This window comes from Labrus bergylta, chromosome 2 (genome assembly GCF_963930695.1).
Source record: "Labrus bergylta chromosome 2, fLabBer1.1, whole genome shotgun sequence".
Lineage (NCBI taxonomy): Eukaryota > Metazoa > Chordata > Actinopteri > Labriformes > Labridae > Labrus > Labrus bergylta.
This window is the reverse complement of record NC_089196.1, coordinates 16,554,249-16,576,945: the sequence shown is the minus strand read 5'-3', so window position 1 is coordinate 16,576,945 and position 22,697 is coordinate 16,554,249. Positions and strand designations below refer to the sequence as shown.

Below are 22,697 nucleotides of genomic sequence, written 5' to 3'. Positions count from 1 at the left end.
AAGACTGTATCTGCTAAGTCAACGGGGAAAACTTTTTCTGGGTTAGATGCTTTGGCTACCGTGTCCTCCTCAACCTTAGCAGTCAGATCTGTAAGGATTTTCATTTTTGATTGGGTGACAACACAAACCGTTCTGCTCTGGAGGGCCCCTTTCTTTGTAGGGCCGGACAACGTGACTTTATGTGACCAGGTTTTCGACAATAATGACAAATAATCTCCCCAGAGAAAGGAGAAGATCTGTCCCTTGAGTAAGTAGGCAACTTGTGTGGTCGCCCACTATTCACAGGCGACGCAGCAGTCCCGGTCGATGTAGATGACGCGAGGAAGGCGCTGTCCTGCTTCCCTGTAGCGCTGCATCAGACCGGCCGCCATGGGCAAGAGCCCATCACCCTCCGACTCGGTGAGGACGGACACCAGCACCTGCCCGTGCTCGTTGCCCACGTTGGTGGCCCAGGCGGCGGTCCGTGCGGCCTCCCCTGCAAGCTTCTTGGTGATCTGCGGTAAAAATACAGACAGACACAAATGGTCACACAACGCCTGCCGTGTCCACATTACCCTTTACTGGTTTTTATTATCGCAGCTTGCCTTCTTGGTAGAGTCCATCTTTAGGATAACCCCAAACACCGACGTGATCCTGGCCTTTGTCACATCTAGTCGTGGGAGGACCGACAGCAGCCAGTGTCGGGTGGGGGTCGGGGAAATTTCAGCTGGTGGGACAAGTCCAGCTGATCCATGATGTCCTTTGCCCATGCCGCATACTTTTTGTGACATGCGCAGCATTCAAGGTACTCCGTGCCCATGAAGTTCCAGCTGCGCAAGTCAAGCACCCTCCTCACGGACCGGCACCGGTCAACTTGTGCCTACAGTTAGGACACACAAGCCTGTATGCCGACATCCTGTAGGGGGCACACAGGAAGAACCGGCTGAGGAAGAAGCTGTTGGGCGAGGGTGCCGTCTGGGTGTAGAGGGGCCTCACCTCTGGGGGGTTCCACCACAGACGCAGCTGGCTGGTGAGCAGCCCTGCCCAGCCAATCATGGTCCTGAGGTGGGAGGAACGTCCTCTAGGATACCGGCAGCAGCTGCAGGATAATGAAAAATTCTGTCAGTATAAAGATAAAAATGGAGGCGGCTCACATGAGCAACTTCATTCACATCAGATTTCTTTTAACCTGTGCACCGACAGAAAGCACCACAGGTGCAGGCAGCTGCTTTCTGTAACCTTAACAATGGGATCTAGCCTATGGTGCAACCGTGCCGGAGCCAGCCGGAGCACGACGTATCAATTTAGCACAGAAAATAAAAAACGGGGTTTGAAGTCAGACACTGTTACAACATTAAAACATCCGGTTTATTTTCAGAATAAAACCCTCCTTTTTGACGGTTCTGAAAAACGACCATTTGTTTATAAGTTTTTTTTTTAGTTTTATACCACGTAGGCTTACATCGTATAATCTTGTGCTGTCACGAGTGAATCTGTAAAAGTACCGCGGAAATTCCTTTGTCTCCGTACTCCAGCTTTCCGGCTGTGCTCTCCATGCTGCGGATTGAGAACACAGCCGGTGGGTGTTGACGGATGAGGATGCACTGACCCGTAACAGACCGGCGCGGACACCCAGTACATATCTGATGGAAGTTCGCCGTTTTTAGGTGCATGACATCTTTTTTGGCTCCGGTAACTAGGGACGTAGGTTTCTACTCATCCTGATTAGTCAGCTGTCAGAAAGGTGCTTGACTTCACCCAGCACTTTTCTGAAAAGTTGAAATAATTCAACTGTAAAAGGAGTTATCCTTTTTCCTTTTTCCATAGGCTTGTATGTAAAAAACGAAAGTCAAGTGTGAACAGGGCCTTAAATGACAGGAATGTGTGCACCCGTCGAACGGACGCGGGGAGGCGCTTGGAGGGCCGCGACAGTTGGAACCGAATAACGAAATGACATGGGCCCTTGAGTATTTTGAAGGAAAAAGCAGTCTTACAAAAAAAAAAAATACAAATTATACGGTCTAAAACGGTCTTTTCTTTTAAAAGTCCAAACCAAAAATCATTAATATATCAAACAAAACAATCCCAATAATAATATCTGAATGATTTTAATTTGGACTAAATCACAGAGCTCAGATTACAGTCAAATTCATGTCAAATCAGTAAGTCCTTTACACGTTGTAGCCTAGATAAACCAAGTCATCAAAAAGTCACTTTTTAAAGTTCCTTCTCAGGAGCAGCACATCCATCAAAACATCAACAAGTCAAAAGTGTCCCACTTTGTATTTTGAGTCAAAAACTGGACATTATTTGAGTGTCTGTTTCTTTACACATTCAAATACACCTTTACTTAGGTTTAGTTCCGTGATTAGAACATGTCAGTTTGATATGTATTCATTTTGTCATGAAATTAGCTGACTAGCTGGATATTAACACTTAATATCAGTATAGAAATGTAATGTTGAGAAGGATATTAAGTTGATTGTTTGGATTAATTGGTTTGAAAGTGCAAATCTTTTGCATTTTGAGAACCCTTATGCTACAACGTGAGTTTTCACACAATCGTTGTAAAGTACTCTTCTGGCAATCTGTTGTCATATTCCTATTTTGGCTAATGCATTAGAACACAGACTTCACATAAGCCACAGTGTGAATAAGCCTCTTCAAATGTAGAACTTGAGTTCAGGGGGCAAAATAGGATTAGGCCTACATAGCTAGATACAAGTCTATGAGTTATAGATGAGCAAATTAGCATAAACTAAGAGCCTCTTGCAGATCCTAGCTATTTATTCTAGTCTAATCTAGCACTCCTTACATCTGTACAAAGAGAACCACACGTGTGCTGGGAGACCTGTCCTTTAGGACTCAAACATGCTCACAAACTCATTGATGGGACCTGCCTCCCACATGGTTTACTCCGCAGGTCCCCATAGTCAGTAAATTCTAGGGTTCAGGTCATGGACTATGTATTGAGTGGACTAAGCTTTTGTAATGTCATCCATTTGATTAAATACTATCTGACCGCCTCCTGCTGGCTTTTTAAAAACGTGTTGGGGCAAAACTTATTCTTCATAAACTTTACTTTTTAAACTGCGGTTCTAAGTCCACTTCTTACATCAAAGAAAAACATCAATGAAAGATTAACTTGTGAAGATTAATACTTTAAATAATTAATTATGGCACTATGGAAATAAAGATTAACTGATCTACAAAATGGATTCATATTTTAGTCGGATATTAAAGCCAATCAATCAGATGAGTGCCACTTATTTCACAGGATGTGGTGTGTAAATAAGAGTCCATTCAGCGTTTCAGTTTATATGTTTATTTATGAAAACAAAGGAACTCAGAAAATAAGGATCCCATATCAGTAATTACATCAAATAATTCACTTGTTGGTTTTTCGTCGGTTCGTCCTCTCTCTCTCTCTCTCTCTCTCTCTCTGTCTCTACTCTATTGAGCGGAGTTCGGTCTAAACCTCAGACAGCTACTATACAGCTACTATACAGTGCTCAAACATACGGAAGAAAGAACATACGGCCGGAGTGCATGCAAATACATAAAATCACTTTTTTCCTTTTTCTTATTAAAATACAAAAATTAACTATTAGCATCAAAGCTCGACCATCAACTAAAAACAAACAGAGGGTTACCGTGGCAACAAGCTGTCCGACTGTCTGTCTGTCCATCAGTCAGTCACACCTGGAGGAAATGTGTACGCTCATCATTCATTATTGATTCTGTCATTTTTATCATTTATAGATTCGCCTTTAAAATGTCCAAAATAAAGTTCAGCATTCCTTTTCTCAAATGTTTCTTCAATCTCACAACAGTTAAAAAAAAAAAAAATCACACACACCAAAAGAAAACACTTTTTAGTTTTGATAACAAATAAACCATCTTTATGACAATTTAGCAGTTCTATCAGCTGAGGAAGGCCATGACATTTGGTTGAAAGCTTTGAGAAAAACAAGCAGATTCAGTCTGAAATTAGATTTAAAAAAATAAAGTCCATTGATTTACTTTATACAAAAAGGGATTCATATTTATTATTATAATTATGAGATTAATAATCCCATCAATCAAAATTTCCACTTCAAAGTTTTCTTTCCTGAATACATCACTAACCAAGAGTGGGATTGTTGTGAATCTTTAACCCAAATAATCTGCACACGAGAGGTTTTGTTCATCTCAGAGGAGAAAGCAAGATCTGAAGGAAGCCTGGACTGCAAAACAATCTTCTCCACTTACTATGAACAAACAAAGCCTGAGTCCCTGTCCAGCAGCGTTATCCAGAATTTTGATTGTATCTATTTCAACAAGGGTCTTGTTAATCAGCACATCACTGCTAATGTTACTGTACGCAGGAGTTCAAGGTCAAACAGAGGGTGATCATAAAAAAACTTTTGAGTTTAATAAATTTGCTGTGATACAAACAGCAGTAAACAGACAGACAGAGAGACAGACAGGTTGACAGGTGAGCTGTGTGTTTGAGAGAAGTCACATGATTTAATCTGATTGGTTTGATCAGACTGATTGATCTGATCAGCAGCACTGCAGCAAAACCAGATCAACACATAAACGAAACTGGGGTCAGAAAGAAAAAGAAAAATACTGTAGCACCCCCACCCTGTTAGTCGGACAATGATGGGTTCAAAATGTGGGAAAAATAAAACTCCCTGCAAAAGGAAACTTTCAAGTGGCACAGCTTTATGACACTATTATAAAGGTTTACAAGATGTCATTCTACAGCTCTCGTAGACCTAAACCAATCTGTGCAGGGCATGTTGTTGCAGATTTTGGTCATGTTTGTTTTTTTATCAACTAACTTTTCTTTTAATTTAACTTTAACACATCTTGACCCCAGACCCAATGAAAACAGACTGCAACACAAGTCAGAAAAATCACCCATTTCTGGAGATTACAGCTGGTCTGATACCATCAGAGGGACAACCAGAAATCAGGGGTCAAAACCAAAAATGGGCTATCTGCCATCCAGCAGTCACATGATAGTTGAGAAGACTCCACAACAGTTTGATTTCACCCCAAACATCTCCAATTTAGAAAGCTTCAGTCACACTGAATTGAATCTATTGCTCAATCAGAGCGGACATTTTTCTGCTTCAATAAACATATAAAAAGACTTAAAATTAAAGCTCAAAGTTGAACTGGTGCTTAAATATACAGTAAACTGGATTACAGTTTATTACATTTCGATCATTAAAAAAAAGTTCCCTCATTACATTATAATTTGAAAACCTTCTACCTTCTGCAGCTTTAAAAAGTTTGCATTAAGTTTTGTTTCACTTTTTTTTTTTTTGCGAAATATTTCTTTTCATCGTCATACCAGAGAAAAAAAATGTAATCTAAAATTTGCCTTCTTGTAATGAGAGTTTGTTTTTATTTAGGACTTTCAAAGAGTAAAGTTACTATAAAAATAAAATAGCTGTTTTTCTCATAGAATATATAACAGTGATGGATTTGTGTCGTTTCACACAGTTGCAACTTCTCTGGGAGAAACATTTCTGAAAGCTTTTATTTTTAAGATTGAACCTTCATACTCTTCCAGAAAAGTCGGCTCAAACAATTTTAATTTTAATTTAAACCAAGACATCTAAACCACCAAAAACATGACGTCTGCTTAGTCCTCAGTTTGAATGAGGTCTGGGGTTGGGTGGGGGCTGCACAGTATGAGTGGTTTTGTTTGGGGGTGGGGAGAAGACAGGACAGCGCTACAAAGACATTTTTATATAGAGAACCTTAGAAGACACAAGTTCCGCACACAACCTGAAAAATCATAAAACTGAAAAATAAAGGAAATGTAGTGTTAAAAAAAAAAAAATCTCGCTCTAAGCTGTCAGAGCTGGCGCTTGGTGGTGGGGGGTTCCTGGCCCCCCCCCCCCGCCCCCCCCACCCCCTCACTGTTGACCCCAGGGACAGACAGTAGGTTGTGAATTTTTGTTGTGGGATCAGCGAAGGGCAGGTTCGCTCTCAGAGGGTTTATACTCAAACCTTCTAACTTTAGGATCCAAACCAGTGATTTTTAATCTACAGACACAACTTTTACCTTCTCTGCAGATCATACTTAAAACAATCCCCAGGATTTTCTTCTATTAAAAAAAGAAGAAAAAAAAAGAAGGAAACTTAAAGTTGTTACAAAGATTTAAAAATAATCTACCCATGCAATGAGGTGACTGATCTATGTCTCTTTTGCATAAATCTGCGTCTTTGCTTTGAATTTATATGTTGAGTCCCGAAAATAACGACATGTAACGACTTGATGTTTTAACATTTTTTAAATTGTTGTATTATTTCCAGTCTGATGTTTTAGAGTTTTACTCACGACAGATTTACTATGGACCAGGTGAAAAGTATATGAAAGCAACTGGTTAGTTTATGAAATTTCCTTTACTTCCCAGGTTTTAGCATTGACTGTGAGTCCCATGATGAGTACGGGTCTTTACAGGCATTTTCAACCTTTAGACAAAACTCTGAGGATGCTCGACTTCTGTTCAACTAATATGCAAGCACAGTTTGTAGTAAAACCCAATGAGATCACCTACTCCTCTCCAATGATGCTCTTTAGATGCTTCTGGAATGTTTTTAGAGGTATGGGGTCACAGCCAGCTGTCCAACAAAAAGGAGAAGAAGAAAGCCTTCATGAAAGCAACATATATTCAGAAAAGATCAAAGCTTCTCCCAGACAGACAGGTTGCCTGTCTTTCTACCATGTCTTCCTCCTATATTCTTCTTCACTTCCATGGAAAATTGTAGCTTTCTTCTTCTTCTCTTCCATCATTTTGCATTTCTCGAGAAAGTAAAGAAAAGAAAAGAAAAAAAAAAAACACTAGGAGCTAAAAAACAGGTCAGCCTATTTACATACAGTCTCCAAGTCTGGGCCTGTGTATGTGTATGCTTGTGTGTGTGTGTGTGTGTGTGTGTGTGCATGGGTGCAGAGGTGTGTTGTCAGAAGTTCAGAGTGTAAATCTGTCTTTGCTTGTGTGGGTGTTTGTTCAGCATGGAAGTTTACATAGATGTGTGTGATAGTCTGTATCTGCATGTGTTAACTCTATGGATGAGTTTGTGTGTATGTCAAGTGGATAAACCTCTGTGTGTGTGTTCAGTAACATGTATGTGTTTATGCGTGTTCAGTCCGTGTCGGAGGAAGAGGAGGTTCCTGTTGAGGAGCTGTCATCAGAGGAGGAAGAAGAGCTGCCACTCAAACGACTAGCCCCGCCTCCTGAGGCCCCACCTCCTGCTGCCTTCTCTGGAAAGAGAAAGACAAGTACAGAGAGAAACACACTGTCAGACAGGATGTTCTCACACATATATATAAATAAACAAGACATTTTTCCTTTACAGTAGTCTGAGGTCATGCCCTGCAGCAGAACTTTTCAGCCACCTGCAGACTGAGATTCTTGTGCAGTAATGTACTTCTGGGTCACCTGTAAATGGCAAATGGACTTGAGCTTGTATAGCGCTTTTCTAGTCTTCTGAATACTCAAAGCGCTTTTACACTGCATGTCACACCTACCCATTCACAACCACTCACACATTGATCGCAGAGTTTGCGAGATTATAAGGTTACAGGTTACAATTGTTCTCAATATAGATATAAAAAAATATTTGAAAACAGTAGTTACAGGAACAGTTGATAGATTTAAACCTGTGATTACACCACCCAAGCACTGGGGAAAGGGGGGGTGCCTTTGCGCCTTATACACTAGTTGTCACCTGACATTAAAGTGAAGAAGAGCGGAATGGAAACATTGCCAAAATTTGTGATAACGACATAGAAGAAAACGCTGAGCCTGCCGGCTCAAAGTTGGGAGAAAACATAGTCGACAAGACAGGTCACTTTTGGAGTTTGGAGATATTTTGGATAAATTTACAGTACGACAAAAAACTGAGTAACGTGCTCTGTTAACTGTGCCGAAGACAAGTGCAGCTAAAACGGGCAACACCACAAACCTTTTCCACAGTTTGAATCAATATCACCTGCTAGAACACATCAAGAGCAAGCAATGACCAAACATCTCAAATGAGTGTAAATGGACACTCAGTAAGCACCAGACCATTAGGTGTTACGCCCAAGCAGCCAGCTGTTACATCAGTGTCTTCCAGCACCGTGCGCTGTGCTTATGATACTGAAATGTTCCTCTGTTTAAGTACAGTTTGTCATGTTGTGACAATAAAGAAAGGTAAAACCACAATTAACCATCTGGTTTCTTCAACTTTCACTCAGGAGCAAAAATCAGGCCTAACCAAAATGATAGTCGGGAAGAAGAGCTTCTGCCACTCACAATGGGCCTCATTCACTAATATGTACTTAAACTGTGCGTACGAACGTTTGAAGCACAAATCTGAGATTCATCAATATATTCTTACTTGAATTTGTTCTTACTCTGCAAACAAAAATAGAACCTCCTCAGACCACGTGTACGCACAAATGATTGACCAGCTTTCTCAGAAAATGTTAACATACACTCTTAACTAAATGCATGATAGTGCTAGTGATATGGCCTAAATTTGATATCACGATATTTTTTTTGCCTAATGTTGCTATTTGATATGACTCAATATTTAATGTATTAAAGTTTATAAATGTAGCCTATAAAACTGAATATTAGAATAGAACTATAATAGAACTGAAAAAAAAAATCACTGCCCCAGGAACATTACGTTTGATTCGAAAAATAACAGTCACCAATTTACTCTTGAACCATTCTGATGCAAAAGTCAATTACAACTTTTATTTAATTAATTGAGCTCTAATTATAAAAATATTGTGTATTTTTCTTATATTTATGTGCTCATAAATATTTTTACTCATAGTTTTTCTTTTTATATCTATTTATATCTGCACCTTATTTTTATTTTTTATATGTAAATACATGCTGCTGTTTTTATCCTGCACTACAACGGGCCAAATGCAACGAAATTTCATTCTTATCTGCACTGTAAAGTACAAGTTTGAATGACAATAAAGAAAGTCTAAGTCTAAGTCTAAGTCATGTTTATTCACCATGCTGGTAACTGTAAGAGTCTACTTAATCTGATTGATATTAATATGAGGCTGTGATAGATCTGGAATTGTTATGATCACCTTTCTCTCCTTCTTTCTTCTGTGAGAACCTCTTCATCCTTAGATCTTTACTTTAGGAGCTCTCTTAAGGGCTAAGATGCTTTGTGAATAACTTTCACCTTTACCATGATCTAGTCTTAGCGGCAGCGTGTTCCAGCTGTCACTCAACTTTTCAGTTGATTCAGCTGGCCCGGACTCTGTCAATCATTCATCCGGGCCAGCAGGACAGTTATAATGTCGAGCCCTGCGTTATGTGCCCTTTTTTTGGAAGTAATTCGGACTCGATCGCATCTTTGTCCTCCGTGTTGGTCGCTTATAAAGAGCTAGGCTACTCAGCGGCAGGAGTGGAGTCTCCTCCGCCCTTTCGTCTCCGTGCAACAAGCGCTGCCGCGGAAATCTCGCGGAGCAACGAAATATTGCGAGAAAACTTTGAAGTAGTTTAAAAAAGAAAATCGATGTTCCCTTTTCCATATCGAGCATTAATGAAATATCGAATCAAGCTTCACGATATATCGCCCAGCACTAATGCATGACATGTTAAAAATACATTCAATAAAAAAAAATATATATGTAAAAATAAAGTTGAAAAGCCAAGCATTAAAAACGTGAATTAACTTAATGCATTGACTAAATGTATTAAATAACCATGAAATGTTCGCCCTATCATCCTTTAATGTAAAATCTAATCATGACAACTCCCACTAATAGTCACATGAAAGATCGCATCTGTTTCCAAAAGCAGCTGATTAATCTGAGAATATTTAAGAGCATGCAGGGAACATTCATGATTGTGATTTATGTCCAAGAAAGTGGAAAGATCCAGCCTTGCTGAAACAAATAGCAGACAGTGCATCAGAGAGCGCATCAGCCCGTCAAAACACGTTTGAAGAGTGTGACGAAGGACTGATCAGCTGATTCCGACTGCAATTGCGTGTACTGCTGCAGCGATGTAATGTCAGTTGCCTTTTGAGGCCCTCTCCTAAAAACTTCTACGTGTCTCTACTTCATCGCTCTTGTCCTGATACACCAATCGGATGTCCTTACATGGAGAGATGGGGGCGTGGTAGTATGCTGATTGCAGGTTGCGGGCACGCGCCTGTGGATTTAGGATGAATCTGATTCACTAACATACGCAAGTTGGTGAAAACAAAATTGGCTGGTACGCACGTTTGATGAATCCGACGTTGATTTTGCGTATGCACTTATTTTATGCGCAGAGTAAGAACATTTCTACGCACATATTAGTGAATGAGGCCCAGTGTATCTGCCCCTAACCTTTCTTGTGTCAGGAGGAGGAGACAGGCAGCAAATAAAAAGAGGGTGTGTGTTCGTGTTTAGGCTCGTCCAGGAGCTGTGGCTCTAAAAGGACCACTACACAAGCACAACACACATTTCTGATGCTTTTTTTAAAAACCCTGGAACGCCCCAAACTGTTGGAAATTTATTTTCAAACAAGAACGTTTTGCCTGGGAGGTCTTTACACTAGCGCTCAGGAAGGTGAAACACTGTTTGCTGTGCTCTGACCTTCCTTCCTACTGAATACCTGGATGTGACGTCAGAGAGCACTGCGCCCAAGTTGAAAATATTTCACTTCTGCGCAGCGTGCTCGGAGGCAAACACAGGGTGCTGTGTTCGGCTCGGCAGGGCGCAGATACACTCTTGCCGGATATACTGGAGCAGTGCCGGGGATTGTACCTTGCAACGTACCATGTTTTGTGGGTGATTCCCGCAATCCTGTACCAAAATTCAGGCCTTGGTATACTGTGCAATGGATACATCATGGCAGAGCGAGAGATAAACCCAATATAAAAATACATAACGATTGCAACAGAAGTCTGACACATGGTCCTCTGTCACAGTGATGTCGCTAGGTATGGCCGCATCTTTAACACAATCTCTTTATCTGTGTAGGCACAAATTAGTATATCAAAATTAATCAGAATGCAGGACAAGGAATGTATTTTAAAAGTGCCAACTATTACACGCTCAATATTTAACTACTACATAGGAAGTATTTCTATGCTACTGTAACTTTGCTAACTATTGCTTAGTGCTGTGCTCATGTTGGATTAATGTCAGGTCTTTTAGCTCCTCTTTTGTAATGTGTGTTAAGATAACATTTGTTTTAAACTAGTACTTTACAAATAAAGATTGATTTTGTGCTCCAATTTGACAAAAATGTTTGTTTAATTTTGTTTAAATTAAAAATATGTTTATAAGAAATGTGTGGTACTTTCTGCATGGATGTCAAATGTCCGATTTTAGAAGATTGAAATTGTTGGCATTCACCTGTAGTCTGATATTGAACGTGAAAGACACAGAGGATAGAGTACTTCTTAACCTCACCTCTTTTCTGACCTTACAGAATTTTAAATTAGCTAGAATTAAACATAATTCACTTTCTATATTTCTACTGCAGAAAACTGAAAACAGTTTTAAAAATGTCAAGCTACTTTTAGGACTTGTTGATCCTGACCTGATCCTGTGGTTATAAACTCTTTGTCTCTCTTTATGCTTTAGTGTGAATGTTATTTGTAAGTATGAGTTTAAACTCTCTCTCCTTTGTTTATTATCAATTTTGCTTTAACAGTGGTACTTCAACAATATGTTACAATGTCAAGTCATTTTAATCACATGCTACAATGCTTTAACCAAGACGTGATGGCACTTAATATTAAATAAATAATATTTATACGTATTGTACTCTGACGGTGCCGGTGCCGGAGAAGAGAAGGGGAGAGAGAAAGAGAGCATACAAACAAAAACGTAACATTTAATCACCCTGTTACTCAGGATTATCAGTGACGTTAATTAAATACGCTGCAGTCTGGATTCTCTCACGGTTACCGCTGTCTCATCAAAACTATCCGCAGGCTGAGTGCACAATTAAAGATCTGCGCAGGTGTTTTAGGACAAAATCATCGTTAGGGGCAATTTATTAGTAGCTCAATATTTGTGTTGGGCATGTCTGTACAGCAGCGTGGCGAATTGCACATAAACACTATTGCAGAAATATATTTACTTCCTCTACTTTCACTTTTCTTCCTCGATTGTTGTTTGGCGTGCACTGGATTGACTTCAAAACAGTGCCACCATATTGGTGTACGTCGTAATTGCAATAAGACATGACAGTTTCACCAAGCGCTGTACTTGGAAATCTGTGTTCTCCATGAAAATAACGGTCAGACATACAGACAGAGAGCCAGTGGAGGTATGAAACAAGGCTGTGGTGGCAGTTTCCAATTTTGAATGCAGGAAAACCCAGTAACTGCGTGAAGTTCAAGATCATATATATATATATATATATATATACACACACACACACACACACACACACACACACACAACTCAAGCTGGATGAGAGCACCACAGAAGTCATATACAAAGGCAACAAGGGCCAAGTTTGAAGATCCCTGCTGTAAATGCATGAATATTACAAGCTACAAAGGTTATGACTCACTGGCTTATGAAACTGTGGCCATACCAGAGTGCAACCAAGGTTATATCCTGGCAAGACTGAGCCCTTGCCAAGTATAATTAAAGCCATTTCAAGAGTCAAGAAAAGTTGATGGAAGTTGCAGACACTCATGTCCAAAGTCCTCAAACATGACTGGATGAAGAACTGCGTCTTTTCAAATTCATCTAAGACGTACTGGTTTTCACAAAGGGTTTTGATGAGCCTTTATGTAGTAGTCAAGTAGTACTTACGCAGTAGTTTCCTCTGCTTCTTCTGCAGGCAGGATTTGACATAGCGCTCTAGCTCTCTGAGTGTGGAGGGTTTTAGGGTTTCAAAGTCAATCTCGATCTCATCGGGGTTGGAATCCCTCAGCGATGGTTCTCTTGACTGGATGATGTGGACGACGCGGCCCAGCTTCTCCCCTGGCAACCTGTTTATATCCAAACTCAGCTGGCGTTTCTCGTCATATGACATCGGCAGGGATGACTCCTCACCATCGTCTCCATTGGCCGAGCCAGAGGCTTTACTACCTTTCTTAGGTTGCCTGGAAACACAGTGATTTGCTCTGATCAAACTCTTACTTCAAATTCAGTCCCAAAGACAGTTATGAGAAATGCTGTATTCATGTATAGGTCTTTTTTTAAATCTTAAGATTCTACAAGGAACCAATTAGTTTTTTGTACCTAGTGGCGGTCACCGTGCTGTTTGCTTTCCTGGCTGGCGCTTTCTTCTGATTGGCTGGTTTAGGCTGCTGAGCAGCAGCCTTGGGCTTCTTCTCTTCCTCCATCTTGCCTTTGTTCCCTTTATCTTTTTCCTTCTCCTTCTTCTTCTCCTTGTCTTTCTTCTCTTTCTTCTTCTTTGGCTTGCTGACTGGAGCCTGGGACAGGACGGCCAGCTGCTCGTGCACTGCCTTCAACTGATGAAATATACTAATTATCAATACCTTTACCTCTTAAAAATATTGGGGAACTCCTTCAGCAAGAGAATTATGCTAGAAACTGATATCTAAAAATCAAATATATTGTATCAACATTACCCTTGAATAGAAATTTAATACATCAACAGAATTTTCACATTAAGTAAATGTACAATCATATTAAAAAGAAGAAAACCAGGATGTTCTTGACCTGTGATTGGTCGGCAGCACCAACCTGCTCCTGTAGCTCAGCCAATCGCGTGGCTCTCTCCTCCTCTGAGTCTGATGATTCGTCGGAGGAGGAGTTGTTGCTGCTGTCAGAGGAGGCGGTGCTTTTACTGACCAATGGGGTTGTAGATGGGACTGATGCCTCCAAGCCTTCATCTGGGATCTTGGCAAAACGCATCTCGAATACATCCTGAGGAGCAAGAGAGGGACTGATTATGATGGGACAGAAGTTATCTACGAGAAGTATGTATAAGAGGTTCTGATCATTTTTGAGGGATTCTCGAGTCAACACATACCTGCAGCTTGCGGGCCATTGCCACCACCTCGTGATCTGGAGGGTTGTACTTGTAACAGTTGGAGAACATTAACCTGACGTCAGTTGCAAAACTTTGAGGGTCACTGTACTCTCCTTTGTCCATTTTTTTCTGATGGGGGAGAGGGGAGAGATGTTAAAAAACTGCTGCTTTTCATCTTGCATCGTTTTCTTTTCCTCTCTTTTTTGTTTAATATTTAACACACGACATGCTGGAGCAACTATTAAAAGTACACAACACTAGATAAAAAAAATAAGAAAAAAGTGCAACTTGCACCAATGTCGGTTCAACATAAATTAGAGAAGGAGGCATAATTGTGGGACGAAATGTTCCCTCCTCTGTACCGCCTTTTGAGGTAGTAGCAGAGGCATTACAGTGATGAGGCAAGATTGGCGGTGTCAGCTGGGAGAACAGAACTTAGTTTATGTACACGTCTGAGTGTGTGTTTACATGTGGCGCTCACACTTTTTCTCTAAATGTAGTGATACAGCATTGCTTTAAGGCCATGTGAATTCAGACTGGGAAAACAATACTGCGCCATTGCAGAATCACTATAAAGACATAATAATAGTCGTCCTGTTGCCATATCACACTCTAAAAAGGGCTCAAGTTACTTCAATGTAAAAGAGCCCTTTGGAGATTTTTATCAATGCAACACTGTTTTGCGCTGTTCTTATCAGTTTATTTTTGGGGGGGTTATAGATCTGACACCAGATGGTAGGGATATGATACACATTTTTGCTGTTGCTCAAATTCCTTAAAGTTGTTTAAAGTTACTCACCTAGCAATGTAAAGACAACAAATAAGCAATAATGTATGTAAACAATGTAGGATTGAAGTGTGGTGTAAGTAATGATGTCATGCATTAGTTACCCGAACAGTGCTGAGGTCCATGGGGTGTTTGATGATGTCATGGTAGTCATGCAGCTCCAGCGCCTCTGCATCCACTGGCTTGTAGAAAGGCCAGGCGTATGCTGCATGTTTCTTAGAAAGCATCTCCTTCAGGATGGCGTCGCAGTGCTTCATCTGCTCACCCAGCTTACTGCCTTTCCTCCCCCCGACTGCCCCTGCACCAGCTCCCACCTCACCACCTGCTAGCTCCTCAACCGTCTCCCTGCGGGTCTTTGCTGGACGGGCGGCAGCCTCGCGTCTTGATGAGCCTAGTTTGGCTGGTTTGTTGTCCTGGGCGGACGGAGAGTCTGCACGCCCAGCAGATATGGCCGACGTGGTAGGAGTGGTGGTGTCGGCTTTCCTTTTCACACCTTTCTTCTATAAGAGCAACAGACAGGTGAAAAGACAGAAACATACAGAAAAAGAGAGAGCCAAAAAGGCAGAGAGGAGTGGACAGTCAGAAGCACACAGAGACAGACCGGTTTAGAGTAAGGTTACCAGAGACAGAGAGATAGAGCGACAGAGAGACACAGGTGGGGACAGAGAGGTAAAGCAATACAAAGAGAAGAGATGGACGAGAAGTTCATATGAGTTAGTGTTTTCTGATATATATTATAGGCCACATGAAGCTGTCCTACGCTGAACACACTGTTACCTTGACAACAGGCAGTGCAGATGGCATCATGGTTGTCGGGGGCTGTGGTGCAGAAACAGGGGGCGTTGTCTGGACAGGTGTGGGCGTGGTCGAGATGACAGGAGTCTGAGAGGGAGATGGGGACGGATATGAGGGGGGAGGGGAGGCTGAAGATTCCGCCTGTTGACTCACTGAGACATCAAGAGAAAATTGTTAATACATGAATCATCATATTTTTCTTTTCATGAATATGACAAAAATGAAAACAACTGTAAGAATGTGTAAAAAATGACATACCAAGACCTTTGTGGAACTTTAACTTTATTACATGGGTTAAGCCTGGCTCACACTGCAGTTTTAAAATCCGTCCCGATTTTGAAATTGGATAGCATCGCACGCTTTACTAGAATCCTAAGATATTCTTCTCCATAAAATCAAACATGCTGACACTGCAAGATATGAAAATCTTGGCACATCACATACCACAGGATTTCATAAAGACTATTGTGCCCGACAGAGGAACGCACCACACAAGTGACCTAACGTAAACAATGGAGCATCAGTTAAATTGGCATTTATAATGCCCTTTGCAGTGAGGAAAAAACATTTAAAAAACAAACAAGTTTTAATTGAAGAAATGTGTGGGGAGGTGGAGGTAATTGTAACTGTCATATGCATTACAGTTGTCTGGCGCACCTGTGGTGGTTTGCGTCCTGCCGCTACTACTGTCCACTTATCACTGTCCTCCTTTGTCTCTCGCGGTTATTGTAGTCACACACAACTTCTGCCAGACCCTTTCTAGACATAATCGTAAAGATTTTAAATTCTAAATATCAAACATGTTTGTAATAAATCGGGGCGTCCCTTGCGATCGCAGAGCAGATTGCCGCTAACACAACTAGATACAACAAGATAATCTGGTAAAATGGTTTAAAACAGGTTTCGAGCAGCCTTGAGTCGGAAAAGACCTTTCGATTGTCTGGAAAGAGGAGTCTGACCTCAAATCGGCCCAATTATCCCGCAGTCTGGGCCAGGCTTAATGTAGACTATTTTAAATGTATCCTAAAACAGACTTGTTTGTGACTTGACCGAACATTGTGACAGTATTGCACCTTGAAGAATAAGATCTAGTCCAGCAGTGAAGTACCTGTAGTGGCAGCAGCAGGCTGTTTGCTCTTGTTCTTTCCTTTGGGAGCTGGAGGCAGCAGAGCGACTTCTTCTTGAGGCATCTGAGCAACTTTCTGCAGGAAGATTTTCTCCAAGGCCTGTGCCATCAAGACGATATCATCTGTGGGCTGCACACACAAACACAATGTTTCCTGAGATGCTTTTTGCAACTGTAATGATATCTTAATGATACAACATCTAGTGTTATGACACTTGTCCACAAGTTGATAGAGAGCTAAGCTGGTGAACTGATCAGAGATCTCACCGGAGGCTGCATGTTAGATGGCAAAGTATCAGTAAAATATAAGTGAGGGCATCTTAAAAAGTAAAAACTACATAACAGTAACTGCATAAATGTACCTTGTTGTAGATGTAACAGTTGGTGAACATGGTGTTGAAGTCTGTCATGGCCTCACTGGCGCTCCAATAATAATTGTTCTCCAGACGTTTCTTGATGGTTCCCATGTCCATCGGGTTCTTGATGACCTTGTGGTAGTCCTGGAAACATGGACAAAATAACTTAGCTTGGAACAGAGAAGATGGGGGGGGGGGGGGGAGAGAGAGAGAATCTAGCTTTGCTCCAGTTTGTTTTAATGTGTTTAAAAACTGGGGTGACGAGCAGGGCCACTCACCGCCAGGCAGAGTTTGATGGCATCGACAGGTTGGTAGAAAGGCCAGGCGAACTGATGCTTCCACAGAGTCTTCACCACCACGTTCTGCATGTACTGCAGCTGGTTGGTCTTCCTGATGGACAAAAACCCAGACAACATTAGCACTCTAATGCTTGCCGTCTCCTGCTAACATCAGGGATTTCTTTCTAAATTTTTAGAAGATGTAGCTTAGAATATAGTAGGAGATGTAAGGATGGATGAAAAGGGGTAGAGGATGTTATAGGTTTAAATAGTGGAAATGCAGAATGATGAAAATATAGAGTATTTAAAAGTTGTAAAACAAGAATGAGGAGTGAAGGACATAGGAGGTGTAGTGTTTTGAAAATTTAAGAGGTGTAGAGGGTGAAGGAGGTTTAAATTAAGTAGGTGATGAATTCAAATGTGGAAAAAAAAACCTTAGATTTTTAGCAGTAAAGTCATTACTCCAGCTGTTCTTACCTGCCAGGTTTGGTGGGATTTGTGACTTCAGGTGGGGGCGGGTTGGTGGGGGTAGGGGGGCTGGGGGGTGCAGCCTCAGGGGCGTCCGACATGGTGGACGACGGGGACACAGCAATACACTGTGGGACGGCAGTGTCTGACCCTAAGGTGAAAAAACAACTCCCCCTGTGGTCTGAGGGTGTGTGTGTGTGTGTGTGTGAGGGCACACGGTGTGGGTTGGTGTGTGATCAGTTCAGCTGTTGATGTTGATTCTGGAGCTCAATGTTTCCCTCAATAAGACAAACTCCCATCGCACGACCTGGGAGAGGGAGAGAGAAATAGATCAGAAGAACCATGAGCATCATAATCACTCTTTGCTGCTAACAACCTGAAAAATGAAACATTGAAAGCAAATTTTAAAGCTGACAATTCTTGAAAGTGGAGGTTATTTGCTCATCATCAATCTATCAACTAATTATTTTAGCTCTATAAAATGTTTGCACAAAAATCTTCAGTACACACAACACAAATGTAAGTGTAGCACAAACTATACAAGCTAATAATTAAAGTTCTGATACCGTGAAATATAAATTAAAGAAGCAACATATAGATCTTCCTATTGTAGGGCTGGGCAATTAACAATTACTGGCTTCCCACAATCATGAAAACAAGATAATCATGATTAAAGTTCTGTGGCTCAATGTTGCGCTGGTTTTGCCATGTGTGGTAAATGTTTCGAAGTGTTTGTTGTTGCATCCTGGCCACAAGAGTTCATCACCACTATCTCAAAAACATAATTTATTTGTATTTATAATTATTATATTTTTTACATTATTAGTTTCATTTGCAGCTTGTTTTTCAAAGTCTTCAGAATAGTGCAATCAGTCTTGGTCTCAAGACCACTTTTTGAAGTCAGGGTCTTGTCTCGGTCTTGGACTGGGAGGGCTCCAAAGACCACCACTGAAAGGCTATTTTCCACTACATTACTTTATTTGGAAGGAAAATGACGATTTCTAAAAGAAAAAATAACTTTAATTCATTCCCACTTCCCATGTGTTACATAAGTAAGTGAAACTCCCTCTGCACACAAGATGAGGATTTTTCAGTAATATTTATGGTCTTGTTTCTGTCTCGGATCACTCCTGTCTCGGGTATGTCTTGGTCTTGACTACAACACTAGTTCAGAATGTTAAAGTGTTAAGACTGTTTAAATTTGTTTATCGCATTTGATGCAGAAGTTGTAAAATCAATTAGTAATCATCTTTAATAATCGTGATCTCAATATCAATCGTGATTAGGATTTTTGTTATAATCAAGCGGCCCTAATCTATTGGTTGATAAACAAAACATTACTTGGCTTTTGCTGTTAACATCTCTTAATTGCTCAGTCATTGACAATAAAAACATAGATACACATTAGTTTCAGCAATTTAAAAAAAGAAATGCTTACACTATCTCGGCCATAAGAACGCATTTGATTAAAATTCTCCTGCATCTTTTGTACGAGATCCAACACATTAGCAGAAATGTGACTTTTCTCTGTTTCATCTCACCTTGTCTGTGTCATACAGGTATCAGCTAGTGCTTACGGGTGACAACAACCAGTAATGTAACAGCCTGCTGTAGTCTGTAGCTGCAAATTTTGTCAAACAACAAATACCATCATTGAAATGATGCAGCTATTTATATTACAAACTCGAGTTTGGGTTATTGCTTTTATTATTAGTATTCATTTTATTATTTTTGCATTTAATGTGTGTACAAGTTGCTAGTGCAAATACACAGTGTATGCTTAAGATGTTGTTGTCATTTGTATTTAATCGTTCCCTTTGGGACACCACAAAGAACCTAATGCCAATGTCCTTCAGTAAAATGAGTAATCCAAATTACAACAATGACACATACTAGTATTCTCTCCAAGTAAGTTCACATGTTAACTAATACGTGAACAATTATTCTGGTTTAACAAGTTTCTCTAGTTTTTACCATCATCTCAGGGTCACCTGCCAATCATCGTCAAAGCACCTATCTGAATGCGCCTTTACTGAGCTGCAGCCCTAAACTCAGCCAGACTGGTTGTGATTGTATCCTCCTGAATAAGGTCAAATGTACCTGGATATGGTCATGTTGGGGTTGGTGATGTGTCTTATACCCAAGATGTAGATGTAGTTCACCAAGTAGTTTAACACAAAAATGACGACATTTAAGACCAGTATGGAACGTGTGTAATGATACAAATTGTCACATATCAGTTGTGGGATTCATGGCAGAATACAAACTTAATCAAAATCTTATCGGCAGTGGCACTCAATTCTTCTGAGCACTATTTTTTTTTAAAAGACCCCATGGTGGTTGTGGACTTCGTCATACAGCAGGACACGGGTGTAATATCAACTTCTAGGATCAGAACTAAGGTCCGGCCTCAGACACAACCTGATCCCATCAGGCTGATTCTATACTGTGCTTTTTAATAAATCTGACTTGTCTGTATTATCACAACTCAGGGAGTATAAACCTTCACAGGAGGTCTTTAAACTTTCAAACTCACAAACTGCTGTCCGGCAAGTATTTTTCTTTTTTTAAGAGTTAGGGGTTGTTTGATTTTTATCGCAGCACAAATTAGCCAACTTTGTTGATAAACATTAGTTTCAGCAACTTAAAGAAATGCCTTCACTATCTCTGCCAAAAGACTTTCAAATGTCTGACTCTGAAATGAACATGTGTCACTGTTTCATGACATTTTAAAGGACTTTTTGAACACCCAGCATTTAAAGCATGTCAGTCGCCAGATGTTATGAAAGTGGTTGTAACTTTCTAAAAGTCTCAAATCCATAGAATTACATTGAAGACAAGACAATGAAAATATTATTATTGTTTAAAAGTACTGCCACATGTGTATGTCTTTCAGTTTGTTTAATCCTTTAATCCAACTGTTTAAATAAAGGTAAAAACAAATAATTATAGAACCTGTGGTTAAGTATCAATTTCTGTAAACACATTCAAAACTACCTACCGGTACAGAAGCTTTGTTTTCACGTGTTTCATTTTCTCTTTTATGTCGCAGTTGATTTTTTTTTCTGCAGAAACAACTATTTTCTGTGGCAGTTCCTCACAGCCTACAGTTTGGTTCGTTGTATCATAATTTAATGTGTTTAAATTAATAACACATTAAATATTAGAGATTAGATTCACCTTAGACCTTCACGACTTCTCAAACAATTAATACAACACGCCTGGTTTTATAAATAAATAATATTTAAGTGATTGATCCACTTCTTTCAGCTCTACATTCAACAGGTACTTGCTGCACATAACAGTTTTGGATAAAGATAAAGTTCTGTTGGGAATGTAAACAGGTAAAAAAAGAATCCCTCCATTCCCCCTCAAACCCTGACACAAGACTGTAAAATACAATATAACACACATCACAAATGTGCAATATATTTATCTGTATAGCAATTTTATACATAGCTTTTCTTTTTATATCTATTTATATCTGCACCTTGTTTTTCAATGTAAACACTTGCTGCACTACAACGAGCCAAATGCAACGAAATCTCGTTCTTATCTGCACTGTAAAGTACAAGTTTGAATGACAATAAAGAAATTATAGTCTAAGTCCTAAGGTTGTTAAAACAACGCGTGTCTAGGACTTTAAGAAATACATTAACAAAGGTTTACAAGTATGAATTATTACCACAGACTTTTGAACATCCTGTAACATGCTCGAGATCATAATGACATTTACTTTAACACAGACGTAACAACGCAAACAAAGTGAACCCTTCTCAGTCTCCACTGCTTTAATTGTAACTCTTGTTCCCCAGAAAACAACTTCTTTCAAAGTAAGATTTAATCTGGTGTTAATGTCTGTTAGTTCTCTCTGAACACTGGGACTACAAACCTGAAACACTGGACACAAAGTTTATCTAAAAAAACCCACACAGCCCACTTCAATGTTAACTTACAGTCAGTAACAGACAGCGGAGCTTCCAACCAGCCTGTCAAACAGCAAACACACCTTAATCCCTCTCTATACAGTCCGCATCACAATCAAGTCCCGCACGGATCAACAGATGTGGAGTCCGGCGGCATGCTGCGGCTAACAGGCGAGCTAACTGTTAACAGACATCGCAGCGACCAACAAACTTCACGAATACAGAAACAGACTCTCCATCCACAGTCACACACACACAGGCACTCATATACACGAAGTAATTACAGCCTCAAACCCGAGCTAGCTACTGATACAGCAGAGGTGTGAGTGTTTTGCAGACTAACGAAACATCCCATTTATCTTGCTTTAAAAAGATGGCGGGCAGGCAAATGCAAAATATGAGCTAGGTTTCAAGCTAGCAGAGCTAGGCTACTTACCGAGGACCTAAAGTATAATCTACACGACTAACGGCGGTTGTGGAGATATCTGAGCATATTTTTAAGATTATATCTGTAAATTTGTTCATTAATTACACGAATAACTATCATACTAACACAGTTAGACATCCTATATTTGCAGATGTTACCGCTCGGTGTTAGGCTAGCTAATAAGCCGTTAGCCTGTTAGCTGAGCTTTGTCTGAAGGCGCCGAGCGGCCAGCCAGGCTCCGACACATTCTGCTCCCTCCAACTACAACACTACGCTCCTTTAAACTCATCATCCCAACGCTACCGTGCACAGAAAGGTGTTTACTTTGTTTTTCGGTCCTCCGGTGCCTCCAACGGCGAGCTCCGCTCAGTTTTCAGGAAGATTTTTATTTAGCGAAGTAGCATAATAGATGAGTTATCAGCTGTCTACCTTTGGCGCAGGCGCAGTAGCGAGCAGCGTCATGGATGTTGTTGTGATTGGATTGGCTGTCTGGCTGGCTGTGGCGCTTTGATTGGCTGCTTAGTATTTGCGTGGCCATGATTTGTTGCCGGGGTATATGAACCGCTGGGATTT

The 22,697-nt window shown here is 40.5% G+C and overlaps 1 protein-coding gene across 2 annotated transcripts; it reads right to left on the bottom strand.

The window, feature by feature from the left end:
• Nucleotides 1-3,288: 3,288 nt before the first annotated feature.
• Nucleotides 3,289-22,581, bottom strand: brd3b (bromodomain containing 3b). 2 transcript variants are annotated; one of them, XM_020649747.3, is made up of 12 exons: nucleotides 22,449-22,581; nucleotides 17,781-18,078; nucleotides 17,304-17,415; nucleotides 17,032-17,169; nucleotides 16,652-16,799; nucleotides 15,526-15,695; nucleotides 14,853-15,248; nucleotides 13,962-14,090; nucleotides 13,649-13,855; nucleotides 13,205-13,437; nucleotides 12,773-13,065; nucleotides 3,289-7,246 (listed from the first exon to the last, which is right to left on the bottom strand). In XM_020649747.3, exons 2-12 carry the CDS (start codon nucleotides 17,870-17,872, stop codon nucleotides 7,128-7,130), a joined length of 2,037 nt encoding a protein of 678 aa, XP_020505403.1. In that variant the 5' UTR covers nucleotides 17,873-18,078; nucleotides 22,449-22,581; the 3' UTR covers nucleotides 3,289-7,127. The 2 variants fall into 2 exon arrangements, with proteins under 2 accessions (XP_020505403.1, XP_020505404.1); XM_020649748.3 differs by having other exon boundaries at nucleotides 13,673-13,855.
• Nucleotides 22,582-22,697: the final 116 nt, after the last annotated feature.